A 13,583-nucleotide genomic window follows, 5' to 3' on the forward strand; every position below is an offset into this window, starting at 1 on the left:
ATTTATTCATTCATTCATTCATTCATTCATTCATTCATTCATTCATTCATTCATTCATTCATTCATTCATTCATTCATTCATTCATTTTTTTAGGCTTAGCCCCATTAATAATCTATTTGGTAATGAACCACCAACTTATGCAGCATATGTTTTACGCAGCGGATGGCCTTCCAGCTGCAACCATCACTGAATCATGCCCACTGCGCCACCATAACGCCTTAAATAGAAATATATATATATATATTTTTTTTTAATAAAATTTATTTATTTATTCAATTTAAATATTATTTCAGATTTCAGAAATTTAAGCTCAATAAACTACTAATTAGCTGCTTATTAATAGTTATTATGGTAGTAGTTTAGGCATTAGGTAGTATTAGGGATGTAGAATAAGATCATACTTTATAAGTCCTAACAAACAAAACAAAAAAGTTTTATTTATTATTATTTTATTTATTTATTTATTTTTGGCTGGAATAAACAACAAAAAAGTAAAAATTGTTAAGGTCAATATTATTAAGGAATTAGAATAGAAAGACTTTTTAAAGAAATTGTTTTTAAAAATTTGTTTACAGAACAAACCAATGTTGTCCAATTAAGCCTTTAAATATTACTATAAGCCGTATACTAGTATCTTAAAGAATATCATTCGAATCAGTCGAATATTATTAAAACTATTATGTTTACAAATGTGTTAAAAATAAATCTGTTAAACAGCACTTGGGAAATATTTCATAAAGAATTAAAAAAAAAACAAGAGGGCTAATCATTTAATCTATAACTGTACATAGCTGCTGGTAAACTCTATTTGTGCAACGGCAATTTTCTGTTGCAAAAATCAGATTAGTGTTTTGTTCTTTTTTCTGGGAAACAATAGGCATCAACAATGAGAAGTGTGCAATCTCATGTAAAGGGTTCAGACTCCCGCAGTGTGTTTGATCGCAGCTATTCTCCAATACTTCCCTTTCTCTGCTGAGGAAGTGTGTTTCTCTTTTTAAGGAAGAAAACCTGTCCAAAAGGTTGTAGAGTAAAAATAGACTTCAGAACAGATTTGTCTGGCTGGTTATTCTGATGAATACACAATATAATATTGCACGTACAGTTGAAGATTATTAGAGCTACAGTGAAATTTGTATTTATTGTCACATGTTTCCCAAGTGTTGTTTAAGAGATGTTTTCAACACATTTATAAACATAGTATAACTGATTTCTTTTCTCTTACCCATGATGACAGCACATAATATTAGACTAGATATTCTTCAAGACACTAGTATTCAGCTTAAAGTGACATTTAAAGGCTTCACTAGGGTAATTAGGTAAATTAGGCAAGTGGTATCTAAAAAAATATATGTATAATATTTTTTACAAAAAAAGTATTTCATACTTAATTCAAAGAAATAAAACTTTATCCAGAATGAACTAATATTATAGGAATTTTCCTTTCATTCTCCTTCAGTTTAGTCCCTTTATTTATCAAAGGACGCTACAGCAGAATGAACCGTCAACCGTTCCTATGTTTTAGACAGTGGATGCCCTTCCAGCTGCAACCCAGTACTGGGAAACACCCATACACTCTCACATTCACACACACTTATACACTACGGCCATAGTTAATCAATTCCCCTATAGTGCATGTGTTTGGACTGTGATCGTAACCAGAGTATACTGACGAAACCCATACCAACATGGGGAGAACATGCAAACTCCACACAGAAACGCCAACTGACCCAGCTGGGACTCAAACCAGTGACCTTCTTGCTGTTATGCCACACACATATGTGAAGATCATTCATTCAATTTTTTTTCAGCTTAGTCCCTTTATTAATTTGGGGTTGCCACAGCGGAATGAACCACCAACTTATCCAGCATACCCAATTCTCCTATAGCGCATGTGTTTGTGAACACAGGGAGAACGTGCACAAAGAAATGCCAACTGACCCAGCCGAGGTTTGAACCAGCGACCTCTTGCTGTAAGGCAACAGTGTTAACCACTGAGCAACCATGCCACCTAGTCTAAATATTTCAAATTCAATTTCAGTTCCAGTTTATGTGTAAAATAAATAATAAATAAATAAATATGTTTGGCTGGCTGGTCTAATATTATAAATTGTCTATACACATATTATATGTACATTTTAGAACATTTCTATCTTGTTGTCTAAACATGCATAAATCAAAATACATTAACTGAGATGCAAATTTAATTGTTTATTGAAAAAACATTATGTATTCATACTTAAAAAATATTTGCCATTATTTGCTCATAACAATAAATATAATACATAACTTAAGGATTTTCTTTCTGAACACATTTTCACATATTTGTTCTTGTACTGAAAACTATTTTTTTTTTGGCAGTGGAGTGTTTATATTAATAAAGAGCAACCATGCAGTTTATTTAACATAGCGTGCAAAAAATGCTTTTCTTACTGAGAGTTTTTGTCTTGTTTCTAGTCCAAATATCTAACAATTCTTAAATCATATTTTTTTTTTTTGTCTAGAAAATGTTTCATTTAAGACTTAATATATATTTATACTAGAATCTAGAAAAAAATCAAGTGTATTGATTGCTTAATACATTATAATGCATTGTATCTCTACGCTCAATCTATTTAAAAACCAATACAGAATAATCTGTCAAGAAATTTATTGTACAAAAATATTAATCAGCACTTAAACAGCATTTGATTCACATCTAAATAATCATTAAATTTATATATACAAATAATCTGTTTACACAAAGCAAAAATATAAAATCACGAAGCTGTCAGTACTGTATAATCATTAATTTATCAAAGTCAGAACAATTTAGAGCGATTAAACCTCCACTGAAGGCAATTAGCATGAGCAGTCAGAAACATATCAGTTTAATTATATTAATCTCATTGAACACTACGAAATAATAACCTGCTACACTTCTGAAAATCAAGAAGATATTGCTGAAAAATTCTGTAAATGTTTTTCACAGTCTGTTTTACCACAAAAAAATAAAATAAAAACAGTTTTCAGGCTTAGTTTTTGTCTTGTTTTTATAGTCCAATATCAAAACATTTTTAAACCAAGAAGCATTTTCTAGATTGTTGTCAAATAAAAAAAATCTAATCATTTTTATTATTTTCAGAAATAATAAAGTAAAATCCAAAAGGATTTTTAATGACGTCATAATTTACTCACCCTCAAGCCATTCTCATTGACGAACTCAGTTATAGTTGTTTTAAATTTAATAGGGGTTTTGGATAGTGACTTTTATTTTGAAGCTTTGTTGTCAAGCTAATCCATTCACTGCCAGTTGGTTAAATGTCCCATGAAATAAAAAAAATGTTTTTTAGATGTTAATTTTAGTATGTTTAGTCTATGTTTAGTAATTTTAGTCTAAAGCACAGGTGTCAAACTCAGTTCCAAAAGGGCCGCAGCTCTGCACAGTTTAGTTCCAACCCTAATTAAACACACCTGATCAAACTAATTGAGTCCTTCAGGCTTGTTTGAAACCTACAGGTAAGTGTGTTGGAGCAGGGTTGGAACTAAACTGTGCAGGGCTTCGGCCCTCCAGGAATTGAGTTTGACACCCCTGGTCTAAAGGATGTCTATAATCTAGTGTGCTCCAAAACCAACACAGTCAATTCATAACTTTTTGATTTAGTGGCTAATTCATACGAGCTCATTCATATAATTTAGTACAATTTGCTTACCTCCAATGACAGTTGGGTTTAGGGGAGGAGTTGGGAGCCACGCCTCCTTTTTAAAATCATACATTTTCATATGACTGAACTCATATGAATTTGTACAAATACGGAAAAACAATGACATATTTCGCAATAGGAAGATATAAACTTGATATAACCATCTAAAGTTTGCAGTTTGCCACTTGGCATTGTGTACGCTGTAAAACCCAACAGTCAAATTTATCAAATAAAATGAGTGCAGTTAACTCAAAATTGACTGATAGTTAATTCTCCTCATTTGAAAAGAGTTTTGCATTTAGTGTTGAAGGTAAGGAGTTAATTAAATACCTCATTACTTCAACATAAATGGAGTAAGTTCACAGTACTCAGGGTGCTTTTACACCTACACTTTTGTTTCGGAACGTATCTCGTTTGCCCAGTTAGCGCGGTTCGATTGGCATATGTGAACAGGGCAATCGCGCTCTGTTCTGCGCTAAAGTAATCGCTCCCAATCGCTTGAATGAGGTGGTCTCGGCTCGATTGAAACGAACCCTGGAGCGGTTCGATTGCAGTGAGAAAGCGATCCGATCCGAGCGCGGTTATATCACAGTGTTTTATGGATATGTAATAGGCTTACGGCTATATGAAGAGAGAATTATGAGTATGGCGGGAAGTTTCGCGAGTCTCCGGATGCCCGCAAACGAGTGATGATCTCCCGGTAATCTGTCTCTCTCCCAGTCCTCAAATAGGCATCGTCGCGCACCCTTCTCACCCCTCCCCACCGTGTCTCTCCTCAGACACGTCACGCGCGCGCACCCTGTCAATCACCACCAAACCACCACCTCTCCTGACAGCTGAGCGGGACGCTGCAAAATAAACCCTGACACTCTGACCAATGTGAGGAGAGTTTACTCACACGTGACTTGTTTTAGCTCTTTTGGTCCGATTAGAAACTTTGCAGTGTGAAAGCGAACCGCTCCAAGAGCAAAGAGCAACAATGTAACAATTTTAATCCCTGTTTCGGAACAACTGAATCGATTCACAGGTGTGAAAGCACCCTCAGATTAGTTTAACTCAAATGGTTTCCTCAAACAGTTTGAGTTGCCTTAACTGATTGGGTTTTACAGTTCTTGGTTGGTTTGAGTTCTCTTCATTCATTGGGCTTTATTCATTCATTCATTTTCTTGTCGGCTTAGTCCCTTTATTAATTCGGGGTCGCCACAGCGGAATGAACCGCCAACTTTTCCAGCAAGTTTTTACGCAGTGGATGCCCTTCCAGCCGCAACCCATCTCTGGGAAACATCCACACACACACACTCATACACTACGGACAATTTAGCCTACCTGTACTGTCTTTGGACTTGTGGGGGAAACCGGAGCACCCGGAGAAAACCCACGCGAAGGCAGGGAGAACATGCAAACTCCACACAGAAACGCCAACTGAGCCGAGGTTTGAACCAGCGACCCAGCGACCTTCTTGCTGTGAGGCGGCAGCACTACCTACTGCGCCACTGCCTCGCCTCATTGGGCTTTACTGTGCTCAAATTGCTTCATTTACTCAAATGGATTAAGTTCACAGTACTCATTGGGATTAGTTTTTGAACTTGAATGGTTTGAGTTACCTTAACTTTTTACGTTTTACAGTGTAGTATTAAGGATTTAGAATAAGATCATACTTTATAAGTGCTAATAAATGTTTAATATCTTAATATTAGGCAGGATATAAATCAGAAGTAAATGAATGGTGTGAATTGTTACTTAAAATAAAGTGTTATCTGATATATATCTAGAAAATGCTTCCTGATTTAAGAATTTTTAGATATCTGGAGTAGAAACAAGACAACAACTCAAAGTCGTCCTGCTCAGAAATCCTCCTCCTTGTCGCTGTGTATCTGTGCGAGGTGTGATGTCTTCTTTTCGTCCTCCTGGTCTCGGGCCTCCGCAGGGTTTTCTCTGTCAGGACTGTATTGGCTCATTCTGTAGACGCTGTCCTCGTCCTCCTCTCGACTGGAGCTGCCGCCGCGGACGCTCTCGCCGTCAGATTGAGAAAGACGCAGTGGGTTTTTCTGGGACAGATCGAAGGGTTCGTCCTGACCGATGCGGGACAGGATCCGCAGGGGGCCCGAGAGACACAACCGACCCTGGCGTCTGCACACTAAGAGGATCCACACACAAAAACAACATCACACACTGCAAAAAATGCTTGTATTACTCTGAGTTTTTGTCTTGATTGTAGTCCAAATATCTAATAATTATAAAATGAAAAAGCATTTCGTGGCCAAGTAAACAATAGTTGTTTTATTTTCAGAAAAAATGAGTCAAAATGAAGCGAGTTTGTCCTTAAAACATGCTCAATAATCTTTATCAAGTCTGATTATAAAAAATAGAATTAATTCATGTTTACTATTAGAGGCTGGAGATATTCACACACTGCTGACACACAACTGGGTTTAAACCCTTCATAAACGGGATTTTTGCATAATAGGCCCCCTTTTGACATCAATAATTTTAGCTTCTCAAATAAACACATCTTGATATATAGATATTCTGAATGTAAAATGAGTCAGTAATGTATTATTAAGTGTATCTCACCGCGAGCATCCAGGCCCTGGTCCATGATGCCGTGCTTGATCTTCATGTGGCGCGTCAGGTTCCCCTTCAGCGTGAACTTGCTGGCGCAGTAAAGGCATTTGAAGGGTTTGCTGTCAGAATGCAAGTGCATGTGGCCCATCAGATTATGCATTCTGTTAAACTCCTTTCCACACAGCTGTAAAGAGAGTAACTATTCAGATGTCTGTGATCTGATCAAGTGCTTAGCTTCATACGCAGACACGATGCACTCAGAAACATGCTCTTCATTCCTGCTGATGGTATGTTAGTCTTACGGATGTCTATAATCTAGTGTGCTCCAAAACCAACTCAGTCTCCTGGCAATTCATAACTTTTTGATTTATTGGCTAATTCGTATGATTTCATTCATACAGTTTAGTATGATTTGCTTATCTCCAATGACGGTTTGGTTTAGGGGAGGGGTTTGGTGCCACGCCTCCTTTTTTAAATCGTACATTTTCATATGACTGAACGCGAATACGGAAAAAAAGAAAACAATTACATATTTTGCGTTAGGAAGATTTAAACTTGATATAACCATCCAAAGTTTGCAGTTTGTCACTTCCGACCAAATTAATTTTTGACGTCACTTACATATACTTCAGTGTCTCATTAAGTCAGCACGTAACCTCAAAGGGTTAAACAAATAGCGCACAGCACTAGTACGGTTACAGAAAGGTTTGCGCTGTTATAATTCACTTACCTTTTGATTTTGGTGCATTAATAATCAGCTATTAAAAACAACAACAACAAAGACTGAATGTTTTGATTGAGAAGCTGTAATGTAGCCGTGGAGGGAAGAATGAAGAATGAATGTAGCGGAAACCATGATCATACGTTATAAGTGCTAATAAACCAACACAATCTCACGGCAACTATTTAATTCAGTGGCTAATTCGTATGAGTTTGTACGATCTAGTTCGTACAATTTAGTACGATTTGCTCAGCCCCCAATGACGGTTGGGTTTAGGGGTGGGGTTAGGTGCCACGCCTCCTTTTTAAAATTGTACAATTTTGTATGACTAAACTCGTACGAATTAGCCACTAAACTGGCAAAACGTAAAATACTTATGTTTTCTCGTGAGATCAGGCTTAATAAATGGTTAATATCAGGCAGGATATAAACCAGAAGTAAATGAAGGGTGTGAATTGTTACTTAAAATAAAGTGTTATCTGATATTTTTACTGGTCTAGAAAATGTTTCCTGATTTAAGAATGTTTAGATATTTGGACATGCTCTTCATTCCTGCTGATGGTTATTATTTACCCCTCAATGACCTCAATGGATATTTTCACTTTTTATACATGTTCCCTTCATCTCAGGGCTATGAAACTCTGCAACAAAAAATGGACTTCATTCGTTTGTTTTAAAGGTGTTAAAAAAAATCAGGTTCCTTAGTTTCCTCGTTTAGGTTCCCCACATTGAAAATGAATGAGAAATTTTAATCCTATTATGAATCTGAGAGGTTTTACATTTCTGCAAAGGCTTGTTTTCACTCTGATATAAGTCTATTTTGGAAAAACTCTTAATTTTTTTAATTTTAGTTTTAATTTTGACTCATTATTTCTGAAAACAAAACAAGTTATTTAGATATTTGGACTAGAAACAAGACAGAAAGTCTAACTAGGATTTTTTTTTTTTTTTTTGCAGCGTAAACAACCCTGTTATACAATTACAAATGCTATAAATTGAAATTTGGGCTGGATAATTATCAACCTACAGAGCAGACCCGTAACCAGGGGTGTTCGGGTGGTTCGGAAGACCCACCCCTCACTGACAAAGGTCCAGAATTTGTCTCATACAGTACATAAGCTCATTTGTCCTATTTGGACTGCTACACCATCATAAATAGTGAAAATAACCCATTGAAAAAGGCTTTAAGACCAAGCGGAATCCTGTGTTGGCTGTCGCTTTGGCATGACTTTAGCTAATCAGTTTTGGCCAAAGCTAACAAATATTTAATAATCTGACGTAAAAGAAGTTTTCTCTCACTTATTGTTTTTAAATAGAGAAAACATTTGACGAGTAACTTTTATTCTAAATCTTGGACCTAATTCTTGAAACAAAATGGACCAATAAAAAGGTGTGAAGCATCAGAAGTGACCCATATTAAATTCATTTGAATACTATTTTGAATACTATTTTTACAATTTTTAGTTGTTATGCGTGAATTAACAAATTTACTTTGTTTTTGTTTTTTTTTACATAAGAGGCTAGAAAAATTGTGAAGCTCAGCACAACTATTATTATTATTTATTATTATTATTATATTTTAATTATTTTTTTTCATCCAACTAGCTAAGCCAGCAAAAAATACTACTTAAAGTGTCACTAAAATGCAGTATTTAAATCTCATAATTGAATAGAGAATGGGGCATTTAAAGATCCAATTTTTGAGAAAATAGAATCACCCCTTTCACCAAGCTGACTATGGGCCTGCAGAGTCTAGACAACTGAACTGCAGTGGTTTTATCTAGACCAGTGTTTCTCAACCACATTCCTGGAGGACCACCAGCTCTGCATATTTTCCAGGTCTCCTTAATCAAACACACCTGATTTAGATGATCAGCTTATTAGCAGAGACTGAAGGACATGTCATGGGTGTGACGGACAAAGGAGACATCCAAAACATGCAGTGTTGGTGGTCCTCCAGGAACGTGGTTGAGAAACACTGCTTTAGACTAACTTAAAAACCTAGTATATATTTCAAGTAGTATATTTTGCTGCAAAACTGCAGAGTTTTTGTCTTGTTTCTAGTCCAAATATCAAAAAATTCTAAAATCAAGAAGCATTTTCTAGACAAGTATAAATCATTGTCTTGTTTTCAGAAATAAAGAGTCAAAAAAAAAAGGCTAAAAAACTGCAGGTTAACTATATTTATATATAGTAACTTGTGTATTTGATGTAATTTTAACCTAATTTGATTGTAATGCAACAATGTGCACCTGTGTAAAGCTGCTTTGAGACTATAATTATTGTAAAAAGTGCTATACAAATAAACTGGAACTGAATTTTAAATATTTAGACTAGGTGGCATGGTGGCTCAGTGTTAGCACTGTTGCCTCACAGCAAGAAGGTCGCTGGTTTGAGTACCCGATGGGTCAGTTGGTGTTTCTGTGTGGAGTTTGCATGTTCTCCCCGTGTTGGCGTGGGTTTCCTCCGGGTGCTCCGGTTTCCCCCACAGTCCAAACACATGCGCTATAGGGGAACTGATCAACTAAATTGGCCCTAGTGTATGTGTGTGTGTGTGAATGTGAGAGTGTATGGGTGTTTCCCAGTACTGGGTTGTGGCTGGAAGGGCATCTGCTGTGTAAAACATATGCCGGAATAGTTCATTCCACTGTGGTGACCCCTGATAAAATAAGGGACTAAGCTGAATTAAAATGAATGAATGAATATTTAGGCTAGAAACAAGACAAAATCTCTAAGTAGGAACAGCAGTTTTGCAGTGATTAAGTTGCGTGAATTTCTCACTATTTATGTCAGGATATTTTGTTTACAGTTTCTTTGTCAAAATATCTAATTATTGCTTGCCACAATACATCATAAGGCAGTGTAAAGTCTGTGTTTTCTCTGAGGAGTATGAAGGAGTCTGAGGAGCGTTTCTGTCCTTCCTCTGCATGCTTTTTTTATTAGGGTGGTTCTTTCCTTTCCTTCAGGAGGATAGAGGGACTGTAAACTGTCCGAACGGACCGTGAGAAAACAGGAAGTGCTCCTGAGCGCAAGAGAAAGCGAGATGAAATCTATTTACAGGGCTTTTTCTCTGGGGAAGACGGAGCCATTGTTACACAGCGAGTTTGTGCAGCGATATCCTTCCTATAGACGAGGAGACACTCAACTGCCAAAAAACGTATCTGGTCATCGTTCGGACCAGCCCAAGGTCACACGCATACCGAAACAACCCAGAACACCAACTATACATTCAATTGAGCTCAATCACATCAGTTCATCATCAAGCAATGCTCTTCATGCTGAAAGTTTTCGTCCTGTTTCTAGTCTGAATATCTGAAAACCAAGACGCATTTTATAGACAGACAAAAACAAGCGGTAAGGAATGTCGAGTGCGGACGCAATAATTGAATAAATGAACGACAGGAGAAAAGAAAAACTTCTCAGCGTAGTGATTAATATTTGATTTAATAGGCAATAAAAAAGTTTTTATTCTTATTTTATTAAGTTATTTATTAGTTGTTTGATTTTTTTGAGAAATAATGATTAGGCCCACACGGAATCTGCACGCGCATATTTCTGCAGATTTTTAATCCATTATTAATTCTGTTTATTTACTTGAGTAAATGTGTAAATCTGAATTTATTCAGTTTTTATTCAGTATTTTATTACTTTTTATTTCATATATTAGGGTTTTAGTTATGATACTCCCAAAATAATTCCGCAGAAATCCGCAGATTTTTACCAAAATTCCCAGCAGAAATAGCAAAATACATCCGCAGATTCCGTCTGGCCCGGTTAATGATCCAATATTAAGAGAGTTTTTGTTTAATACGAGTGATTACACTTGACTGTGGCTGCATCCGAAACCGCATACTTCCATACTATATAGTACGCTAAAATCAGTATGCGAGCCGAGTAGTATGTCCGAATTCATAGAATTCGAAAATCAGTAGGCGAGAAGTACCCGGATGACTTACTACTTCCGGCGAGATTCCAGAGTGCGCATCCCATGATGCCCTGCGAGCGAATTCATGAATGGAAGTAAAGTGGCGCAACTGACGCAGGTAGGTCACGTGACCATGACAAAATGGCGGATGTAGTACGTCCGCATAGATATATACACTAGATATCACATAGGGAACCTGAGCATGCGTCAATAGCGCCGCCACATTGGTACAGTGCTCCCAGGACAAATGTCATTCAACCGCACTAGACAAGACAGTGTTATTACATGAAGATGCGGGACTTTAGCGCTGTCTACATGTGTAGTAACGAGCAAACAAAGAAAACAAATCACAAAGGCAGAACATTTCATAGGTAATATTAGTTTTTTCTGTTTTTGTATGTTCTGAACTTTTGTGTTAATCAGGTAACGTTATTGATGATAACAGTCACTTACTGCATTCACCATACGGCAAAGCAGCTCCAACTCGCACTAAACACTCGGCTTATGCTAGTTTTGTTGAATAAAATCAGCAAACAATGCAAAAGAAATATGACAACGAGATGCTGCGCTGCCAGAAACTTGTGTTATTGTCGGCTAACGTTAGTGAAAGAGTCGTTCGGGGGATTCATTCACAAGCGAATCGCTCCCTCCGTCAGTATGAGCAGTGAAAGCAGGAGAGGAGCTGTGTTTCAGGACATGATTAGATCAAATTTAACAGGGAGGGTGAATAGTACATTTCTGTACACACAAACACAAGCTTTTTGTCAGGAATGGCCGTGCGGTCACTGATCCATCAATGTAGAAAAGTGATGTCAAATTATAATTTTCATAATTAGAAAAAAACATTACACACTAAGATCCAGGAAAACTCCCGATCATAGATATATGTGTATATGTGTATATCTCTGGCTCTGGATGGCCACAGTCCTCCACTGTACCTTGGTCCCGCATTCATTTCAAAGGAGCGCTACCCTGTAGCAAGATGGCGGCGCTATTGACGCATTCCGTCCAATAGACAACAATAGGCCAGGCGACATCCAGTGTACATATCTATGGTACGTCCGAAGTCCATTCATACTTTTCACATTCATACTGTATAGAACGTACTTTTCTAACGGTCGAGTAGTACGTTTAATTTCAAATGCAGTACCTACTGAGTAGTAGGCGGTTTCGGACGCAGCCAATGACTTGGCTAATTACCCTAACTTTACCCTAATTACCCTAGTGAAGCCTTTACATGTCACTTTAAGCTGAACACTAGTGTCTTGAAGAATATCTAGTCTAATATTATGTGCTGTCATCATGACAAAGAGAAAATAAATCAGTTATTAGAGATGAGTTATTAACACTATTATGATTAGAAATGTGTTAGAAACATTTAGGAGAGCTAACAATCCTGACTTCAGCAATATGTGGATGTAAACACAGCTGTTGTAGTGTGTGATACTGCAGTGACGCACCTTGCATTTGTAGGGTTTGATGTCGGAGTGGACGATCATGTGAGCCTTGAGCGTCTGTTTCTGCACGAAGCTCTTGTAGCACAGCTCACACTGATACGCGCGGATGTTGGTGTGGATCAGAACGTGGCGCTTCATGTTGGCCAGCAGTGTGAACTCACGGCCACAGATGCGACACTTGTGCTCCTTCACTCCCTAACACAAACACACACACACATAGAGAGAGAGAGACATGAGAAACCCACACAAAATACATACATATATAAGAAACACACACACACAAACGTACGCAAGAAAACAAACATGAGACACACAGACACACACACACACACACATATGAGAAACACAAAAGGACAGACAGACAGACTCACACACAACCACAAGAAACACACACAGACAGACACACAAACAATAAACACACACACACTCGTGAAACAGACACACACACACATAAGAAATACACACACACACACGAGAAACGGACACACACACACAGACAGACACACAAACAATAAACACACAGACATTAGAAACACACACACACACACTCGTGAAACAGACACACACACACAAGAAACAGACACACACACACACACACAAGAAACACACACAGACAGACACACAAACAATAAACACACAGACATGAGAAACACACACACACACTCGTGAAACAGACACACACACACATAAGAAATACACACACACACACACGAGAAACAGACGCACACAAACACATAAGAAATACACACACACACTCGTGAAACAGGCACACACACACATAAGAAATACACACACACACACGAGAAACAGACACACACACACACATATAAGAAATACACACACACACTCGTGAAACAGGCACACACACACATAAGAAATACACACACACACACGAGAAACAGACACACACACACACATAAGAAATACACACACACACTCGTGAAACAGGCACACACACACATAAGAAATACACACACACACACACGAGAAACAGACACAGACAGACACACAAACAATAAACACACAGACATAACAAACACACACACACACACACACACACATGAGAAACAGACACACACACAAGAAACACACAGACAGACACACAAACAATAAACACACAGACATAACAAACACACACACACACACACACACATGAGAAACAGACACACACACAAGAAACACACAGACAGACACACAAACAATAAAAACACAGACATGAGAAACACACACACAC

The 13,583-nt window shown here is 37.4% G+C and overlaps 1 protein-coding gene and 1 long non-coding RNA gene across 15 annotated transcripts in view; one reads left to right on the forward strand and one right to left on the reverse strand.

Annotated features, from left to right (window-relative positions):
* The window catches only part of LOC137496321 (uncharacterized), a 38,316-nt gene that overhangs the window by 6,998 nt on the left and 17,735 nt on the right, over window positions 1-13,583 (forward strand). For 4 of the 12 annotated variants that reach the window (XR_015497468.1, XR_015497469.2, XR_015497472.2 and 1 more), the window contains one exon: window positions 9,934-10,154. The exons of 4 other annotated variants lie outside the window; for them this stretch is intronic. This is a non-coding gene — a long non-coding RNA (uncharacterized LOC137496321). Of the gene's footprint in view, window positions 1-9,910; window positions 10,155-13,583 lie in introns of all 12 variants that reach the window. 4 more of the 12 variants (XR_015497470.1, XR_015497471.1, XR_015497475.1 and 1 more) reach the window with 1 other exon arrangement.
* znf366 (zinc finger protein 366) overlaps window positions 1-13,583 on the reverse strand; it is a 30,469-nt gene that overhangs the window by 1,799 nt on the left and 15,087 nt on the right. The window contains exons 5-8 of one of the 3 annotated variants that reach the window (XM_087264126.1): window positions 12,353-12,544; window positions 6,256-6,365; window positions 4,721-5,818; window positions 2,190-4,048 (exon numbers count right to left, since the gene is read on the reverse strand). In XM_087264126.1, coding sequence (XP_087120252.1) covers window positions 5,701-5,818; window positions 6,256-6,365; window positions 12,353-12,544 — 420 coding nt within the window. In that variant the 3' untranslated portion in view covers window positions 2,190-4,048; window positions 4,721-5,700. Of the gene's footprint in view, window positions 1-2,189; window positions 4,049-4,720; window positions 5,819-6,255; window positions 6,431-12,352; window positions 12,545-13,583 lie in introns of those variants that run through there. The other 2 variants (XM_087264125.1, XM_087264127.1) reach the window with 2 other exon arrangements.

The sequence above is a fragment of the Danio rerio genome, chromosome 8 (assembly GCF_052040795.2).
Source record: "Danio rerio strain M-AB ecotype USA chromosome 8, GRCz13ab, whole genome shotgun sequence".
NCBI lineage: Eukaryota > Metazoa > Chordata > Actinopteri > Cypriniformes > Danionidae > Danio > Danio rerio.